This window comes from Solea solea, chromosome 7, assembly GCF_958295425.1.
Source record: "Solea solea chromosome 7, fSolSol10.1, whole genome shotgun sequence".
NCBI classification, from domain to species: domain Eukaryota; kingdom Metazoa; phylum Chordata; class Actinopteri; order Pleuronectiformes; family Soleidae; genus Solea; species Solea solea.
In genome coordinates this window covers 3,982,932-4,002,133 of record NC_081140.1, presented here as the reverse complement: position 1 = coordinate 4,002,133, position 19,202 = coordinate 3,982,932, and the positions used below count along the sequence as shown (strand labels likewise).

At 39.3% G+C, this 19,202-nt stretch overlaps 1 protein-coding gene across 1 annotated transcript; it reads left to right on the top strand.

Annotated features, from left to right (window-relative positions):
- Window positions 1-344: 344 nt before the first annotated feature.
- On the top strand, window positions 345-16,273 carry LOC131462597 (alpha-2-macroglobulin-like). The gene is made up of 36 exons (XM_058633911.1): window positions 345-454; window positions 601-781; window positions 1,158-1,314; window positions 2,169-2,221; window positions 2,628-2,648; window positions 3,314-3,479; window positions 3,570-3,654; window positions 3,774-3,924; window positions 4,149-4,266; window positions 4,344-4,453; window positions 4,542-4,709; window positions 4,879-5,106; window positions 5,861-5,924; window positions 6,022-6,167; window positions 6,748-6,897; window positions 7,754-7,888; window positions 7,972-8,062; window positions 8,161-8,323; window positions 8,618-8,843; window positions 9,612-9,738; window positions 9,845-9,966; window positions 10,075-10,126; window positions 10,449-10,532; window positions 10,877-11,053; window positions 11,309-11,384; window positions 11,611-11,767; window positions 11,952-12,026; window positions 12,218-12,380; window positions 12,485-12,672; window positions 13,771-13,983; window positions 14,413-14,531; window positions 14,828-14,918; window positions 15,006-15,074; window positions 15,174-15,279; window positions 15,367-15,408; window positions 16,112-16,273. Exons 1-36 carry the CDS (start codon window positions 369-371, stop codon window positions 16,114-16,116), a joined length of 4,365 nt encoding a protein of 1,454 aa, XP_058489894.1. The 5' UTR covers window positions 345-368; the 3' UTR covers window positions 16,117-16,273.
- Window positions 16,274-19,202: the final 2,929 nt, after the last annotated feature.

Genomic DNA, 19,202 nt, shown 5'->3' with positions numbered 1-19,202 from the left:
TTTGGTTGTTAAACAAAACTTCCAAGACTAGTTCTTTTAGTTTCAAGATAACAGTTTACATCAGCATAAGCTGTGAATCAGTGGAGACTCTGAAAGTTCATCTTATCCAAAAGCTGGCACAGCACGGTACATCCTTTTTGTAAATATTGAACATTCTGAATCTGAAACGTTCCCAAAAATGTCGGTTATAGTGGGTTAGCCCACTAAATCATTGACTTACAAAACGCCTTCAAATCAAACAGATCAGTAGCATGATTAGAGAGAGTGAGTGGGCATGTGTCACAGTGTGGGTGTGTGGGGAGAGGGGGGGGGATGTCTATATCAAGGCCCTTTAACAGATGCTGACTGTGTGGATCATCCAGTCAGTCATGGGTCGTCCTGGGAGTCAGATTTGGACATGGACACTGTGTGTCGTCTTCAGCGGGATGTGTGTCGCTCAAGTGCTGGGAGGACCGTAAGTTTACCTGTACTGTGTGATATAATAACAATAATGGAGGGTGTTTATGTGTTTTGTGTGTGTTGTGTTGATTTTAAAACTAGTTTAAAGATCATGCTGCTCACTGTGTGTGTGTGTGTGTGTGTGTGTCTGTGTGTGTGTAGGCAGTACATGGTGGCCATCCCTGCGGTCCTTGAGGCTGGAGCTGAAAGCAAATTCTGTGCGAGCCTCCTGCAGCCCAATGAGACTCTGACCATGTCTGTCACGCTCGAGGATGGAGAGATGAAGGAAGAGATTTTCAAAAAACCATCCAGCTCAGCATTTCATGAATGCATTACCTTTAAGGTCAGCTCCTGAGAAAGATCCATATGTGTTGTTTGAAAACTACTGAAACAATAAAATTACTGAATAAGATTAATGACATAGTGTTACTGTACTGAACTAGAGTAGAAGAGATAGGAGAAATGTCGGTTGCTGTTTCTCTGTGTCTCTCAGCTGAAATGACTGAAAGTCATTTATAAATACAAACAATATTCAGTATTCTGCTACTTTTATGTTTTTCTAAGTAGACTATGATATGTATTTATGTCGTTTGGAGGTAGTCTATGGTAAAGCAATTCATTTAATTTTATAAGAAAAGTTGCCTTCTTTAGACGTGGATTTATTCAATATCTCAATATAAAGTATCTGTTTTTTGGCTCAAAATATCTTTCTCTTGAAGGTTCCTCTACTGGGAAATAACAAGGTGGTGAATTTTGTGGTGCTGTTGCAAGGAGACATATATTTCTCAAAGGAAATCAGAAAAGTCATGATCAAAACCTTTGATCCAATGACATTCATCCAAACAGATAAACCACTCTATCTCCCAGGACAAACAGGTAATTTTGAGTCAATAATACATGTTTGGTTTTCTATTATTGTTTCATAAATGACTTTTCCCTTATTTCACGTTATATATTAGGACATTGTCAGGATATTTGAATATTTGGCTACAGAAAAATAACTGCAGCTAAATTTCAAAGGTGCTCAATGATGACGCCAAGATAAACACAAAGTTAGCATTAGCCCGATTTAACTATTAGCACATTCTGGACAGTGACTTAGAGTATTTATATATAAAACCTACCACTAACACAACTGCATGTTCCCTTAATTGTTTTTTTCTTCATGTTCACCATTATTTTATTTGATTTATTTTCTTTTTAGGGCTGGGCTGTTAGCAGAGTGCTACATGCTAATTGCTAATAGCATTCTTCCAGCATGTGCATTTTCTAATATCAATTTTTATTTCACATTTCGATTACCACCAGTCATTTACAATTCAGCCTTGTAACATAATGTCAGGTGACTCAAGTTTGTTTAGATAAGTATTATGGCTTTTAGAAAATAATCTATTATTACAATGAAACATAAGCCTTTAGCATATGTGCATTATCAACAAAATATAGTACTGCTATATCTTTTGACCAAACACTACACTTTGTTACAGGTTGACTAAAACGATGAAAGACAGCTGTACTTATTCAGATAAAAGATTAAAAATGAATGTTTGATTATCCTTCTGTAAGAAGAAGGATTTATACAAAAAAAAAATGTGCTGACTGGTTTTTAGCACTTTTAGAGGTAAACAGTGTATAATCTCACACACTACCTTTATCTAAGCTGTAGGTTTAATGGGCATTAATGTATTTGAAATGATCGCCTCATGAAATCCTCTCTCTCTAATTCTCAGTGCATTTCCGAGTCGTTACACTGGACACCAAGTTCAGACCAGCCAGTCGTGTGGTGAGTGTTTGAATTGTCTCCACTGTGTGACAACGGTGCAGGTTTTTACCTCGAGTTACGCAACGAGGTGATTGACATTAGAGATCAATATGTGTCTGCTCTTTAGCCCGAGTTACTGTATGTCTATCAGTCAGCTCCCGATGAGGGGTCAATGGTACAACCCAGGCCTCTGTTTGCTGAATCTATACACCTCAAACACTTGTTTCCAATATGTGTACTTTCTGTTGACAAAGTGATAACTATAGAACTAACATTAAATAGAGCAGGCACACAATGGACATGTTCATTTATTTGCACAGTACTACATTTAAGTGATTATCTCATATGCTGTGATAAAAGTCCAAATTATGAAAACATGATGTAAACCAACTTGGTCTTCACAAAAGTCTCTCTCTTTCTCTTGCAGTATGATGTGATCGAAATTGAGGTAAGATAGATAAGATTCACACAGAAACATATTCACGGTTTAAAATGCTGAACAGTATACTAGTGATATTAAGCAGAAGTGTATTGTGCATGTATACCTACCAAAAACATCCAGTGCCTTAAGAGCTAAGTCTACTGGTGACATGATTGTGCTTCAGAAAATGTATCCAGTAAGAAACAATTGTAAATGCAATTACGTTGTTTGAGAATGTGATTTTTGGGAGACAAGGTTGTGACAGTGTACCACAAAGTCCATGCTGTATAAACAAGCACATGCACTTTTAAACTTTTAAATTGAGCTAATTTCATCCAAGCAACAATTATCCTCGGTGAGTTACGGTAAATTGTTTGAAAGCTAACAACATCCACAGAGGGATCATGGGGATGATGTTTTTTTCAAAAGGAGGCAATCATTCATTAGACACTAAAGGAACCACAGTATGTTATATAGTATGTTAGGAAGAAAAGATCCTTTTTGTTTTTCAAAAAGAAGTGTGATTCTTGCTCAGATCCCTTGATTTACAGGATGCTGAAAGGACAGATGCATATACATTCCTTTGACACTGAGTCAATGGGAAACATTGTAAACTGAATCTAAATTCATCACCCAAACGTCTGCAGTGTATTTCTGTGTACCTATAAATACATGTCCCATTCATTAAACAGGATAGTAATGAAAACCGGATTGCACAGTGGCTCAATAAAACATCCAGTGAAAGCATACTGCAGCTTTCATACTCACTGAATTCTGAGGCCCGTGAAGGAGATTACCAAGTTATCTTGACTGCTGGCGACGAAAAGAAACATCATTCTTTCACTGTGGAGAAATACGGTAAATTAAAGCTTCTCGTTTTTTCTTTGCATCCCATTGTCATTTATTTTTAATGCTGCAAGAATGTTTAACAACCCTATTTTCCCACAGTGTTGCCAAAATTCGGTGTGAAAATAAATACATCTGATACAGTAAATATTCACCAGGAAGAAATGGAAGTTGAAGTATGTGCAAAGTAAGTCAAATCGTGTGCTTGAAAAATGAAAATGAAATGAAAAATTAAAACTGAAATAGATGCAGTTTAATAGGTATCTTTTCAACAACGTTGTGATGTTTTGTTTTTTCCGTCATTAGATATACATACGGACAGCCTGTGCCAGGCAGTGTTAGTTTTTCTGTGTGCCGACTTCTTAATCGGCATTATGGTACATACCAAACCAGGCACACCAGTGACTCAGAGCAAATCTCTGACATCAAGCCACCCTGCTACGAGGAGATAAAGAAGGTACTGTTGTTATATTGAGAGGGTCCTTTCTCTGTACAAACATGTAGACAAGCTGAGACGGGAATCAAACCCACAACCTTGCAGTTGAAAGACAACTCGCTCTACCACTGATCTACCGTGTTCCATGTGTGTGAGGAATGTGTGACATTTGAACTATGAATACCAAGAACATCTATGTGCTATAATTTTGATTTAGTCTAATCTTATATTTTTGTTCTTTATAGACTGACAAGACAGGCTGTGCCACTTTTGTCGTCGAAATATCGAATTTCAAAAAACTTCACCAGAAAGTGCTGCAAGACGTCCTGGACCTGACTGCTGATGTAGAAGAGGAAGGCACAGGCAAGACGGATTATATACTCTATTAATTACAATATAATTTGGCACGCATTATTGTAACATGGAGGCTTCTTTTGTAGGCATTAAATTTACACAAAGGAAGAGAGCTGATATTGCATATATTATTGGAAAACTGTCCTTCATTGACACACCCAAGATTTATGAAAAAGGATCAGATGTGGAGGGGAAAGTAAGTACAAAGTGATGTCATGGCTTCTTCATGGTCATTCTTCACAAAGCGATGTCTTCTCACTAACATAACTGTGCACTTTCAACAGATTAAAGCGCTCCACTACAACGATACGCCCATCGCTGACATGGATCTCTACCTGTTTAGGGGTGAGAGGTGGTCAACAAAACTCATACAGAATCTCACCACTGACAATGACGGTGTCGCCGCTTTCTCATTTAGCACCGCTAACCTCACTGGGGACATCACACTTCAAGTGAGTCAAAAACTTGCCAAAACATGTTTTTTTTTGCCTGCGATCAGACATAATGTCGACATGTCAGAAAACATCTTCAACGTTTGGGAATCGTATCCCTCAACATTTTACTTTTCCGTCACTCTTCCACCTTATTCACCATTTATCATTTTTCTTCCCTCCATTCTAGGTTAGCAATAAACCCACACTGGGCTACGCTGGTTACAGAATTCCGTTCTATGGAACAAATGAGCATGTGGTGTCTATGTTCCAAGAATCCTCTCCGGACACCAAACCAGTCAGCTCCCTGCAGGTGCAGACTAAGGATAAGTCACTGTCTTGTAACAAAGAAGAAGACATCACCATCAAATACACAGTCGTAGGAGAGAAACAGGGCTCTGCGATGCTGATGTACCTGGTGAGTGATGATTATCAGTTTAGCACTGGCTCTTTCTCATTCAATCACAGAAGATTACGTTCACATTTGTTATTTACGTGTGTTTACTTTTTGTAATTGTGCTAAATGTTAACGTTTTTTTTATCCAGTATCTTCTGGAAATCATTCAAATATGTCTCTCTGTCCTGAGCTCAGATATACATGGACAGATGCATTAGTTTCATGTTCATGCATTAGTTTCCTATCTTTTGCATTGCAAAGGCATGCCTGTGTGCAATCTCACTATAGCAAGAGAGTCTGGGCACTGACTAAAAGGGACCTTTGTGCAGAGTTGATATAGAAGAAGAGCCAATACAAATGCCTGCTCTTGCTGAACTGCCCTATGATTGGTCAGATTATCTTGTCACTCTAATGCTTCTAATGCTTCTCCCGCTTTCCCTTTCGGTTATGTATATTGTGTGAACTGCAATGTTATGTGATGAGTGATCTAAATGTCATGACCGAAATAAATAAATAAATAAATAAAATAAATAAATAAATAATGAGCTGCCCTGTAAACTGAGTGGCCATCTATATTTGTTAGTTGTGAGGCTGTAAACAGAGACCAGAAATCTTGCGTACTGTGCCTTTAACCTGGTGTAACTAGGAGTGTGATTTGAACAAAGGTGATTTGTGGGTTCATTGCCACAGTGAATAAATCACAGACATTGTTGTACCTTCATGTTCATTAAAAATCAGGTTTCATTCTTCTATTTTCCCCTCTTCTATGTTTTAGATATTATCAAAAGGAGTCATCATCAATGAAGGATTTGAAGAGGTTGATGTTCAGAATGAAACAGGTGAGAAAAGACAATTTGAAGGTTGGAGAATGATGAGCGTGGTGTTTTAGTGATATATGGAGGCCTGATGGGAATGATATGTGGCTTGTTCTTGTAGTGACTGAGGGTGAAGTGTCCTTCAAGTTAAATGTGGACTCAGAGATGGCTCCAAAAGTCCAGGTCTTGGCTTACATCATCCTCCCCAGTGAGACTGTGATCGCCCACAGTGCTGACTTCTCCACAGAGAAATGCTTCAGTCACCAGGTCAGTATGAAGGAAATGCATTAGGCCTAAGTTAACTATGTAAACAGATCCTTGTTTTATGCCTTGCAAAACCACCAACTGATCACTGCGATGTGTGCATTTGTGGAACTTGTTGTTAAAAGCATAATCCTGACTGTCAAGTCCAAGTACTGTATGATGTGAAGCAGAAGGACTACAAAAAGTAATAGATTCATTGATTGTTAATAGATAACTAAATTGCCAGCTATTTTGATTCATCAGTTTAAGTATTTTTTTTGATTATTATTAATTTAAAAAATCAGTTTTTTCAGCTTCTTCGGTGTGATTATTTTCTGTCTTTATCAATTTTGTCTTTTGGTCAAAACAAGACCTTTTGGGAAACACTTATTTGCATTTCTCAGCATTTCTAACATTTTATGAACAAACAACTAATCGATTACGAAAAGAATTGTTAGCCCTAAAGCTTACTATGCAATGTGTGTTATAATGTGAATAAAGAGCTACAGTATAGGACTACATTGTTCCACATCTATCCCAAAGTTTGATCAAGGCTTAAGATCAGGGTCTCCATGGTGGGATGTGTGTTTTCTGTGTGTATCAGGTGTCGCTGGAGTTTTCTCCATCCTCAGCAGTCCCAGGAGAGGAGACCACCATGAAGATAAAAGCTCTGCCTGACTCTTTGTGCGGCATCAGTGCTATCGACCAGAGTGTCCTCATCAAGAAGCCAGGAAAGACTCTGGATGCAGACAAGGTAACTTTTATTTGACCTCTCATTAACCAGCTTTAAGTCCCTCTGAGATTAAGAACCACTTTCTAAGGACAGAGAGACCTAAAATGCCAAGTAACACATAATTAAATAGTTCAACTTCATGACTGCATAATATGTATACAACATAAGTCTCTTTCCCAGTGACTGTGCGGATGTTTGGAAACAAATGCAAAAGATAGTTTTGAGAATGCAGAGATTATTTATCAGTATTAAGGCTGCTTGTGGCCCCCTGGTCAGGAAAGTTATCAGTAAGTAATTTGGTTTTATTTTGGAGGTGAAGATTGCTCGTTTAGTGCACATTTGCACAAATTAATACTAAGACACGTGTGATTTTACTGCCCTCTATTGTGAAGAAAACCTAAACAAGAGTGACACTGGTTTGGTGTAAATGCACCGGCTACTTGGAGGTAGTAGGAGGGGACCCCCCCCCAAGTCAAATTCACTGAAGGGCTACATAAAAGCTTGGGCCGGCACTGATCAGTATATTAATACGTAACACAGACACAGAGGTATGAATATCTATAATGGCCACCTAACATTGACTAAGCCTATGAGGGGCCAGAGCTGTTCGACCTACTCTAAGGATGGCATAGAGGTCAGTGGTTGGCACTGTTGTCTCACAGCAAGAAGATCCTGGGTTCAAATCCCAAGTCCTTTCTCTATTGAGATTGCATGTTTGGGTGGGTTTTCAGTAGTAAGTTAGTTATATTCTTGACACCCACCCTTCAAACTTAAATAGTCTCAACTGTAAGGTTTGACCTAGTATTCAGTCATCAGATCTTCATAGAACAAGAAGTATTTGGAATTTCAAAGCTGTGAACACTGTTTTTCTTCACAGATATTTGATTTGCTGCCATCCAGCGGTTACGTTCCCTATGAGGTTTTGGATTCAGTGCCATGTTTGCATGTGAGACAAAGAAGATACGTTTCGCCATATCCTGGTAACAGACAGGATGCTCATAAAGTTTTTGAGGTACTTCTTGCCTAATGACTTATTAGCTGTTATGAACTTATCGGTTTCTATGGTTGTACTGAATGTTTTTTTGTATTTTCTAGAATGCAGGAATGAAGGTTGCAACAAACTTGTTTGTTAGAATGCCTCCATGCCTCTCGTTTAGAGGAAGAGAATACCATGAGGGCAACATTGGTAACTATGATTTGTCCTTTGTTTGTGCCTTCTGCTGAGTTTCCAGAAATAAAACACTTAACCTTGCCTGGAACACACTGGGTTCTTTTTGTCCACAGGTTACAGAATGTATGACAGTGGTCCTGTCCAAATGAATAGAGTCGCAATGGCCTCACCCGGCGTGATGGGTGGAAATTTTGTATCCTATGCCGAACCTCTACCAATAGAGACTGTCCGCACTTTCTTCCCTGAAACTTGGATATGGGACCTGGTGGGAATCGGGTGAGATTCTTTGAATTAATAGATGGAGAGAAATTCTATTTCTTGGCCAGATTACGTTTGTCCATGTTGCAAACTCCAGTCATCAGAAACATAAACATAGTTATTGGAACATAAACGGCAACATTTATTAACATCTAATCAGTTTCTGATCGATGAGATACATCAACCTTTTTGCATGATTTATTTCTGCAATCCGATTTAGTTTGCAGTCATTTAGTTTGATCAATGAGGACAATTTTTTTCCCCCACTCACAGTGTGTCTGCACGTGTCTCTCTGTGTTTCTGTTAATCCAGAGAATCTGGAACAAAGAACGTGTCCCTCACTGTCCCAGACACCATCACCACCTGGGAGACGGAGGCTTTTTGTTTGTCCCCCGAGGGCTTCGGCTTAGCTCCACGTAAAGAAATCACTGTCTTCCAGCCCTTCTTCCTTGAACTCACTCTGCCCTACTCCATCATCCGCGGGGAGCATTTTGAACTCAAGGCAACCGTCTTCAACTACCTGTCCAGTTGCATCATGGTAATGAAAGTTTTTACATACAGTTGACGAGCAGGTGTAATGTCCATTGAGCCTTATACGTACTGCTTATTAACTCATTCTTGAGGCTGAAGGGACATTTTACAGGGATTAAGTCACAAACCAAAATAGTAGTGAAATTTAATTTTGATCTGACAATGCCAATAACGTTTGGAAATGGTATAATGATTAGTCCAAACACAAAGGTCACAGAACATTTCTGAGACAGAAGATTTTTGTTTTCATTTCTGAGGAAAATGTTTGCCCGTTGCACTTCTAGAAAGTTTTAAAACGGCCTCTTTTTGATCCTGATAGCCATCAATAAATAAAACTTGCATGCACATTTCAACACTCAAATAAACACAAACAATAATTTCATTCAGATAATTTTAAATGATTAGCAGGCGTAGCTGCCTGTCACGAATCAATCTGCGTCATAAAATTGGGAAAAAATTCCCCTTTCCACCCCAGACAATGACCTCTGTTGATGTGGGCTGGGCCAGTTGTATTTACATACAAGCCTTCTACTGTAAGCTTTTTCACACTTTCTTGATAATGTCAAGCTTGTAAGAAATATTTTTTTCTTTCAATGGACTATATGTTTTTGTCCAAATCCCAAAATGGAACATTAAAAAAATAATAATAATATTCAGTGAGTTTTACCCATAAACATTTTGGTTTTTTCCTAGTTTTACTAATTTTAGGCCAAAAAGTTGTTTTCTTTTGACATAGACCTCCAACCTCACAGTACACTGTTGTTTTTTTGAACAGGTCAGTGTCACACCAAAGAAATCCTCAGATTACACCCTCACCCCACTTTCTGGTGACAAGTACACATCTTGTTTGTGTGGCAATGAGCGTAAGACCCTCAGCTGGACCATGACTCCTTCAGCTTTAGGTAAGTGTCGAGGTGTTTGCTGTCCCTGCCTTCCCAGAAGAACTCTCATTTAAATCAATGAAATTCAGTCAAGATTCAAGCAGCGTGTCATGCACTTTGTTCTCAGGGGTTATGAATGTGTCAGTGACTGCTGAAGCGATGGTCTCCCACGTCTCATGTGACAATAACATTGTGAGCGTGCCTGAGAGAGGTCGTATCGACGTGGTCACTCGATCTCTCATAGTAAAGGTTTGTGTCTTTTAAACAAGAAAACAAAGCCTCTATTCATTTATGTTTTTGTATCTAATACGAGAGGTAAACTCTGAAAATGTCATCCCTCATCTCTTGCACCCTCAGGCTGAGGGAGTTGAGATGTCCAAGGTCCACAACGTGCTGCTGTGTCCTAAAGGTAAGAAAGAAACAGTTGCATGTTAATCTATATATTTACTTTCATGGTCATTGTGGCACGTTTACCAAGTTTTTAATGCAAGAAATAATCATAATAATAATTTCACTTACTGGAACAGTTTCTCACAGACTCATGTCACCGAGCAAACACCCTACATCAGTGACATGTATAATACATAATAAACATGTTAGAAGTGATTATTCTTGCCAGTCAGAAGTCCTTATCCACTGTTTGTTCCTTCAATCTGAATGATATGTGTGTTTAATGCTGACATTGGCTATAGTTTCCTTCCCTGAGATGTTTGTTCTCTGTCTTTACACAGATGAGGCTTTGACAGAGGCAGTAGAAATACAGCTCCCTGAGAATGTGATCAATGGATCTGCCCGAGCTTCAGTTTCAGTCATGGGTAACTCTTTCAATTAACTTGCATGAGCACAACTACTTAACATTCCTTGTAGATAATTCCTCATAATTTAGCATTATCATTAATATTATAAAAATGGACGGGATTGATCTTTATTCTATCATAAAACATGGGCTTTTCACGCCCCGCAGGAATGAATGTCCTGGAGGACTGGTTGTTGCGGGATTATAAAACATTAACAATTAAGAATACAATGTTGCTGAAGGAAGATACAGAAACATAATTTACTGTATTTGTGATACAACACAAATGACTATGTTAATGCATCATTTATCCAATAGATTAGAAATTAAATGTCAGGTCAATAACATTTTGTTTTTGTGCAGGTGATATTCTGGGTCGAGCCCTGAAAAACTTGGACGGGCTGCTGCGGATGCCGTATGGATGTGGGGAGCAGAACATGGCGCTCCTGTCCCCTAACATCTACATCCTGCACTACCTGAAGAACACAGAGCAGCTGACCCCAGCCATCTTGGAAAAGTCTACCAACTTCCTGACCAGTGGTGAGCCTCTGAGCAAATGAGTGGTGCATGGCTGTAACGCCTTGTCTGGGGAAAACCCAAAATGTTGCTTAAACAAAGCTGAAACACTTGGCTATATCATAATGCTAATCAAGTTTCCACCTTCTATCATACTTACTCATGCCATCTCATATTTCCTTTAATTAGCAGTCATTTCTCACCAGGAAATCACCCTCCATTGTGAGTTGTACATGTGCATGGTCTGAATATTAAGCCTGTGTTTCTTTTGCTTTTCAGGCTATCAGAGGCAGCTGAACTACCAACATCATGATGGTGCTTATAGCACATTTGGATCAGGAGCAGGAAACACTTGGTGAGAAACATATTGATCTGTGATCTACGTGGAATAATTTTATGTAGGTTTGTAAGCACAAGTATAAAGTTATAATATTATAGCACAGTGTTGTGTTGTTCACAAAAACAATAAGCATTAGCTCACTCAGCAGTGAGTTGATGATGAATGTAGTCAATATCATGTTGACGATCATGCTCAGGTATGACCTTTTGTCAGTGAATGTCTAACACTGTTTTGTCTTCAGGCTGACTGCCTTTGTGATGAGGTCCCTTTCCAAGGCACAGTCTTTCATCTTCATCGACCCAAAGAACATTGAAGCACCTCGTTCTTGGCTGGAAAATAACCAACGGGGAAATGGATGTTTTGTGCAGTCAGGGAAACTTTTTAACAACAGAATGAAGGTACATGGACAGAGTGTGACTGATGATGATGATTGCCACTGAGGAACATTAGACTGTCAGATTTGATTGAATATTGAATTTATCATTCAAAACTCAGCTCTATCCTATGCTCATTAGTAACAATCGGGTATTGTTGCAGGTACAATGTCCTAATGTGAATGTCAATGATGGTTTTCCTTTACAGGGTGGTGTGTCTGATGAAGTGACCCTCACTGCTTACATCGCTGCTTCTCTCTTGGAGATGAATGTGTCCGTTGATGTGAGTAAACACCTCCACAAAAAAAACTTCTACTCTCACGAGCTGCTTCATACATACACTGTAGTCTCTGGAAAGAATGTCTAAGTTCTCCTATTCCAACCCTGATTTCATGTCTTACCAGTCTTTAGTCTGACTACTCTATAATGTTGAATTTATGATAAAAAAATATGCCATCTTCTAATCCGTCACAGACTGAAATGGTGAATAAGAGTCTGTCCTGCCTCAAAGAGTCTATCGATGGCCTCAGCAACACGTACACTGCAGCTCTGATGGCGTACGTCTTCACCCTGGCAGGAGACATGGACACCCGCGCTCACCTTCTGCAGCAACTCGACTTAACTGCAATCAAACGAGGTGAGCGTTCGCTGTCAAAATGAAATCTTCCCAGCTCTATTCACTGTAAATGCAGCTCACCTTGTGTGCTTCTCCTTGTGCGCTTGTGAATGCTCATGTTTTAGACGGTTTCCTCCACTGGTCTCAGACTGAAAAAGACACATCAGCCTCTCTGTCTGTGGAGATCAGCTCATACGTCATGCTGGCCAAACTCAGTGCCTCCCCCACTGCTGAAGATCTGGGCTATAGCGTCGGCATCGTCAGATGGCTGACGACCCAGCAGAACTATTACGGAGGCTTCTCATCCACACAGGTACAGGCAGAACTGCTTTCTCTCTTTGACTCAGTCACTCAATTCTTCACTGGTGTATTCTACTCTGTCATGATGGTTATAAGGAAGTGAACAACTCACTTTCAGAAGGACCTTATGGACAATAGCTTTGGTGCACTAAGTAGCCAAAATAATGAACTAATGTTCTCAATATCATAGCTCATCCTGAGGCGAGCTGCTAAACAACATTATTTCATAAACCAGTGCCACCTGTCAACTTTCAGCAGCCCCGTTTGTTAATTATAGCCCAAAAACCAGCCATGACAAGAGCTTTGTGTGTTTTAAATGTGTCCTGAGTCCTGAGTCACTCACCCTGTGTGGGTTGGGCTAAAAGGGGGGTGTTCTTAAGACACACCTTTTACCTGTGAAACACGGGTGCTCTTAAAACACCCCCATTAACACTTGGTACTTTCCTCCTGATTAAATTAAAGGCTATTCTAACATTCCACACTACAAAATATGTAATTAAAGTATGTATGATTCGTGCTGAAATCATATCGGATCACTATTGGTATTGGCCAATACTCAAGGCTGCAATATCGGTATCGTATTGGAATCCCTAATAGTAATCACCAAGTAATTGGGACATAAGGGAGGGTGAATCTTCCACTTAATATTATGGTAATTATCAATTTTGATTAAAGAATATCTTACACTGATGCTAGACTATAGTGATTCTCATTACCAAAGTATTACCATGGACAGGACATGAAATGATTGTAATATTTTATTCTTTACAACACAGTTACTATTAGGTAACAACATTACCACGCTGTTACTGTACTGGAATGTAAAGTGTTACTGTTTAATGTAACGGTTAAAACTTAGTTTACTCAGTTGTTTACCTTCTCTAAAAATCAAAAGTCACCCTTAAATCCAAAGGGGCGTCATAACTCCACCATTGGGCTTTGGTGGTCCCTGTGGGTGTTAGGCTGGCAGATTTGGATTTGGATTCCTGTTGTCGATGAGAACAGCTTATGTGAGAATAAATGTCTGAATACAAATGTTTAAAGAAATCTATCTATACTGAATCAATAAGTGTGTTTAACCTGTGTGTGTGTGTGTGTGTGTGTGTTGTAGGACACAGTGGTGGCTCTCCAGGCTCTCGCTCTTTACTCCACTCTGGTGTTCAGTCCAGGCGGCTCCAGCAAAGTGACTGTCCAGGCCCCCAGTGATCAGCTGATGTTTGAGGTGAACCAGAACAACAAACTGCTTTACCAGGAGAATACACTGCAGGATATGACGGGAAAGTACGAAGTAGAGGTGAACGGCAGCATGTGCGCTTCCATTCAGGTCAGTCAACATGGCACTCTAACTCAACAAAACACTCAGTATGTTTCCATGCACACTTAAGTCGAGCTACAGTTGTAGCTTGACTACGCCCTTCAAGTGGACTACTGTCCCTGTCCCTGAATGCAAACACTAGTCAGCATCAATTTATTGTCTGAAGTTGTTCCCCTCCGCTACACGAGGCGGAGGGGAACTCATTTTTATCTGGGAAATAATCTCTGGGGGGAATGCTTGATTTGGATAAGTATCATTCTAACTGAAATATATCTGAGTTTGAATTATTCCGAAATATTGATTATAATTTTCATTAGGCATGCACGGTCTAGATTTATTGGGTTATACTGGTTGTTATGAATCATGAAGTTGAAGTTCTTGAGATTTGTGTTCCCTTTTTTCGAATAATAAATCTTCCCTTGGCCGTTTGTTTCCCAGATTGCTCTCCACTACAACATTCCAACTCCTAAACAGGCCACAGACCTCAGTGTTTCGGTCAAACTGTTGGTGCAGTCCGACTGCGACAGTCGAAAACTCGATCTGATGCTTACGTCTCTGTAAGTAGTTATTCAAGTTACAGTACTGATAACTGTTTCACAATTAAAAGTGAGAACGTGTGATAGCTGCACACCCGTGTTTATGATTTGATGCAAGTGGAACTTGTGATAGTCACAAGACAGAGAGAGAGCTGCATGCTGATCTTAGTGAGGCGATAATGAAGTGAGTGAATTCTGTGTGAACTATTCCTTTAAAATCAAACACAATGTAGACTGAAATGTTTATCAAACTCTCTCAGTCAAGTAAAAGTGTGACGAACAAGGTGAAGGTGTGAAATGTGATGGTTCTGTTGCAGCTATCAAGGAAAGGAGTCCAGCACAAACATGGTGATCCTGCATATCAAAATGCTGTCTGGTTTCGTTCCAGACCCAGTGTCTTTGAACGCTGTGAGTTACTAAAGAAACTTCAATCTCAACAAGTAGATACGTAAGCTGTTGATGGGCGACCTGACTGATTATCATCTCCCCCCACAGCTCAAAGGAGCCTTGCTTGTGAATCGTGTTGAACAGAAGGAGGATCATGTTTTGGTGTATTTAGAAGAGGTGAGAGGGCATTCACCAGAAGGATTAGTTGATGATGGTTTGCTTTTCTTTCTTTTTTTTACTGATTGTGTCATTTGTCTTTTCTATTTTTACCAACAGTTGCCAAAGGACATTCCCATCCACCACACTTTGGGCATCATAAGGGAGCAACGAGTGGAGAACCTGAAGCCAGCCGTGGTTTCCCTCTATGACTACTACCAGCCAAGTAAGACACACAACACACACAACACAGCAAGACTATATATAAGATCATATTGCAATTTTATATATTCCTGTTCCTTTTTTCTTTCAGGTGACAAGGCTGAAACAGAATACGTCAACGTTTGTGCTACAGGTGACATTTCAATGCAATAATAGTAAAGCAATAATGCCTAATAACAAGAAAAGACAAGTCATTAAATGAAGTGTGACAATGCTGTGGCCTTATGGTGAGTTCACACCAAACGCAAAGTGAAGTTCTCACACAAACACAAGTTATAAACACACACAATGTATGCAGGGTTCCCACAACATGGTTGATATCAAATTCAAGGACTTCCCAGGACCAATTCCTTCAAATTTAAGGACTGAATGTGCTGACACAGCTTAAGATGGGAGAGCCGTTGCAGGGCTTGGAAATTCAAGCACTTTTAATTCAAGGGCCTTGAATAAAAAACATTCACATTCACAAATGTCCAAGGATGCTGTTGCTTAGCCTCAGGGGAGCAGTTATTGGTTATATTTACTGGAAATACTCATGAGTAATAATATTTATATTAATTTCTCTTGCATGTAAGTTTTGTAATACCATTCTTGAATGGAGTTTATCTCATCTAATATCTTGTAATATTGGTTATATGGTAAATATTTAGAATATGTGTAATAATATGAACTGATATAATATTTAGGTGTTTTATTTACGTTCCTCCTGTCTGTGTTTATGGTAACAGTTGAAAAGCCACTTTGTGTCTAGTGTGAACGCACCATAAAGCAAAATGAGCATCTTCTGTGCTGAAAATCACCACCTGGATGTTTATTTGTAATTCTTTCTTTTGCAGGTTGAACAGAGAAGAGGTTGTTTGCGTCTTTCTGTTCCTTGTAAAGACATATTTTGTGTTTTGATGCAAGATTACTAAATACAGATTGACTCTCCAACTACTCTGTTACTGAGGTGAAACTTGTATATCATGGAGAATAAAAGATTTGATTTGAGTCTTCAACTAATCGTGCTCTCGTATTCTTCCTTGTATGGTTTAGTTGGTTGTTTTATATGGTTGCATTGTTATTTTATGTGTTGCATTTCAAACATTTTTCTAGTCTTGACGACAATTCCCACCCTCTCACAGCCATTCGTTTCAGCACAGCCTCCAGGTGCAATTTAGGCTTCTGTCTAAAGACAAATCACATGTTTTGTTCTAAAAAAAAAAAACAACGTTGAGCATTTGTAGCCTATTTTTATAACAAGCATTGAGGCTTTAAGAGTTAGATAATATGATTTAGAAATGAGTGTTTAGTAACACAGAAGAAATACCGTGGTACAATTATTACCTCTGTATTTTTCATTTGATACATAAATGCTAAATTAAAATTGCAGTGTGTGTAGTTTTTGGAGGGTCCCCAAACAAATTTGCAGAATTTTCAGATTTATCTGTACATATTTTAAATAACATGTATAAACTGAAGTTTTAAATGATATACATTTTTACAGATATGGCTGTAAATGAGTTGCTTGCCACAATTTATGTTGTAATATGGGTCACAAAAGTTTGCCATGTTTAAAAAGTGGGTCCCGCTACAGAATGTTTGGGAACATTCTTGCACTACACAGGAAGTCATACGATTCAATTGAAGTAAGTAAACGTTATTTATATAGCACCTTTCACAGATATAAAATCACAAAGTGCATTAAAATAAAATAAATAGACACAAAAACACAGATTGAAAGCAATAAAAACACTCGTCTAACTAAAAGCCTGCTTGAATAAAAGAGTCTTTAGCTGCTTTTTAAAAAGACTCCACAGTAATGTGAAGACAGAGGCAGCTGGTTCCACAGTTTGGGAGCCACGAAAGGTTGTTTTGGGAACAACTTACAGTAATGTAAGAAGGAGCTTGCTCTAAAAGTAGGTCCAGGATTTTAAAATGTACTCAAAAAGCCGTGCAACAGCGTGCCGAACTGCCTGGAGATGTTCTTTCTTATTAAAACAAGTAAAAAAGAGATCTTAATTTTGCTTAATGTTTCTCAGATGGAAGAAGCACTTTATCACTATTTGTCTCCAGTGATTTTCAAAAGACATTGCTGTGTTAAAAATAACATCTAAGTTCCTGAGTTGGACTAATGAGCCTAGAGCTCCAATGTGCTGTTTAATCTGAGGGATTTTATCATCAGGTTAGTGTCTCCTGAGGTACCCCGCATGTCACTTCAGTACAATGGGACATGTACAACAAACCATTTCTTTTACTTTAACTTTATTTAGGCTGTGGTGTTTGAAAGTCACATACTGTCTTTAAACACTGATGAATGTGTGTGTGCATTAGAAACACCATGTTGGCCTGACTGTGAACCACAGAAGAGGAATTATAATGTCATTGGTGACCCTCTTACTTTCCCTCAGGTGCCAATTCACTTAACTTTTGTGTCTGTGTGGTGGATGGACATGACTTTCACTGTTTGTCCCCTTTGGGGATTGCAATAACTTTAGTGCCCCCCTGGTTTTTCATCTGGAGACATTATCAGGTCAAAATTAATGAATGAATGAATGAATGAACAAACACCTGCGGCCTCAGCTGTGTTTAATGGTGATTAGCAACATGCTAAACTAAGTGATTGCCATGATTAACATTACAGCCAGACATCGATATGTTGCACCAGTGTGTCTCAGCAGAGTCTGACAGAAGTGCAGCTGTAGACTGTTGCTGACTGTCTCTGTCTGTCTGTCTGTCTGTCTGTCGGCAGAGATTAGCAGCTCAATGAATTCTCCTTACACCAGGAATGAATGAGTGTAAGTGGATTCTGATCTACACATGAAGGAAGGTTGTGTATTGGTGAGAATTAACTCCAGGATTCGTCAATATAAACACTGTAAAACAACATCCTTTCAGTGGAAAATGTGCAACCAGTCGTGATGTCACCCATAATAATCTGAAGTCCCATTTTGAAGAGCCCAGAATTGCAATTTCATGATGAGGTTCCATTTCCCACTTCTCTTTTCTCCACAGTCATTCACATCTATGGTTCATTTAAAGTACAGTTCTCAAACATGCGGCCCCCCCAAATTGTTTTCATGTGACCCACACTCGAGTGAATAACAAAACAAACACTTTGATTTTGATTTTGAAAGCTGATTTTGCCCCTCCCAGAAAGTTGGATTTATCTTTCACTTGACCGGCCCCTTCCTGACCAGACGAGATGCTCACTGGACCCCAGGTCGTTTGAGTTTGAGGCCCCTGATTTAGTAGAAAGTCCTGATTACATAATCCTCATGTGGGAGGAAGCTGGATTAACTGAAGAGAACTCATGTACCGGAAGGAGAACATGCAAAACTCTACACAGAAAGGCCCTCTGTCAAACTGGGACTCAAACTGGGATCTAACAATGCCAGCCACTGCACAACTGTATAGCCCTATATGATAACATCATTGATATCATACATTTACCATAGAACTATTTGAGACGCCTCGGCACAGCACGGTTATTTTGCTTTTCCATCAGTGATAGTATCAGGTACCTTGTCATTTCTTTACTGCTCTGGTGAGGTTCCAAGCGAGCTGAGGCGATACTATGCGTGACGGCGTCAGGCTGCCGTCCACTGATTGGTCAGAGTGCCGTCACAGGCAGAGGCACCAGAATCAAACTGAACGATGCCAAGCTGTCAGTTAAAAAGACAAACGTAGGTTAATCTCCAACAATTACCAGGGAAATGTCTAAAATCTCATCATCTGGTGTGTTTAGCGACAGCTGCTGAAAGCCGGCGATCGTGAGTGGCATCACAAACCCCTGCTGCTGTATTCAGAGACTGTGTCACAGAACAAATCTTTTTAATGAACTGATTCTAATGATTCAGTACATTAAAAACAACTGCTTTACAAGTCACTAGTTTGTGTGTGTGTGTTTGTGTGAGATGACTCCGCCCACGTTGAGGAGGTACTATA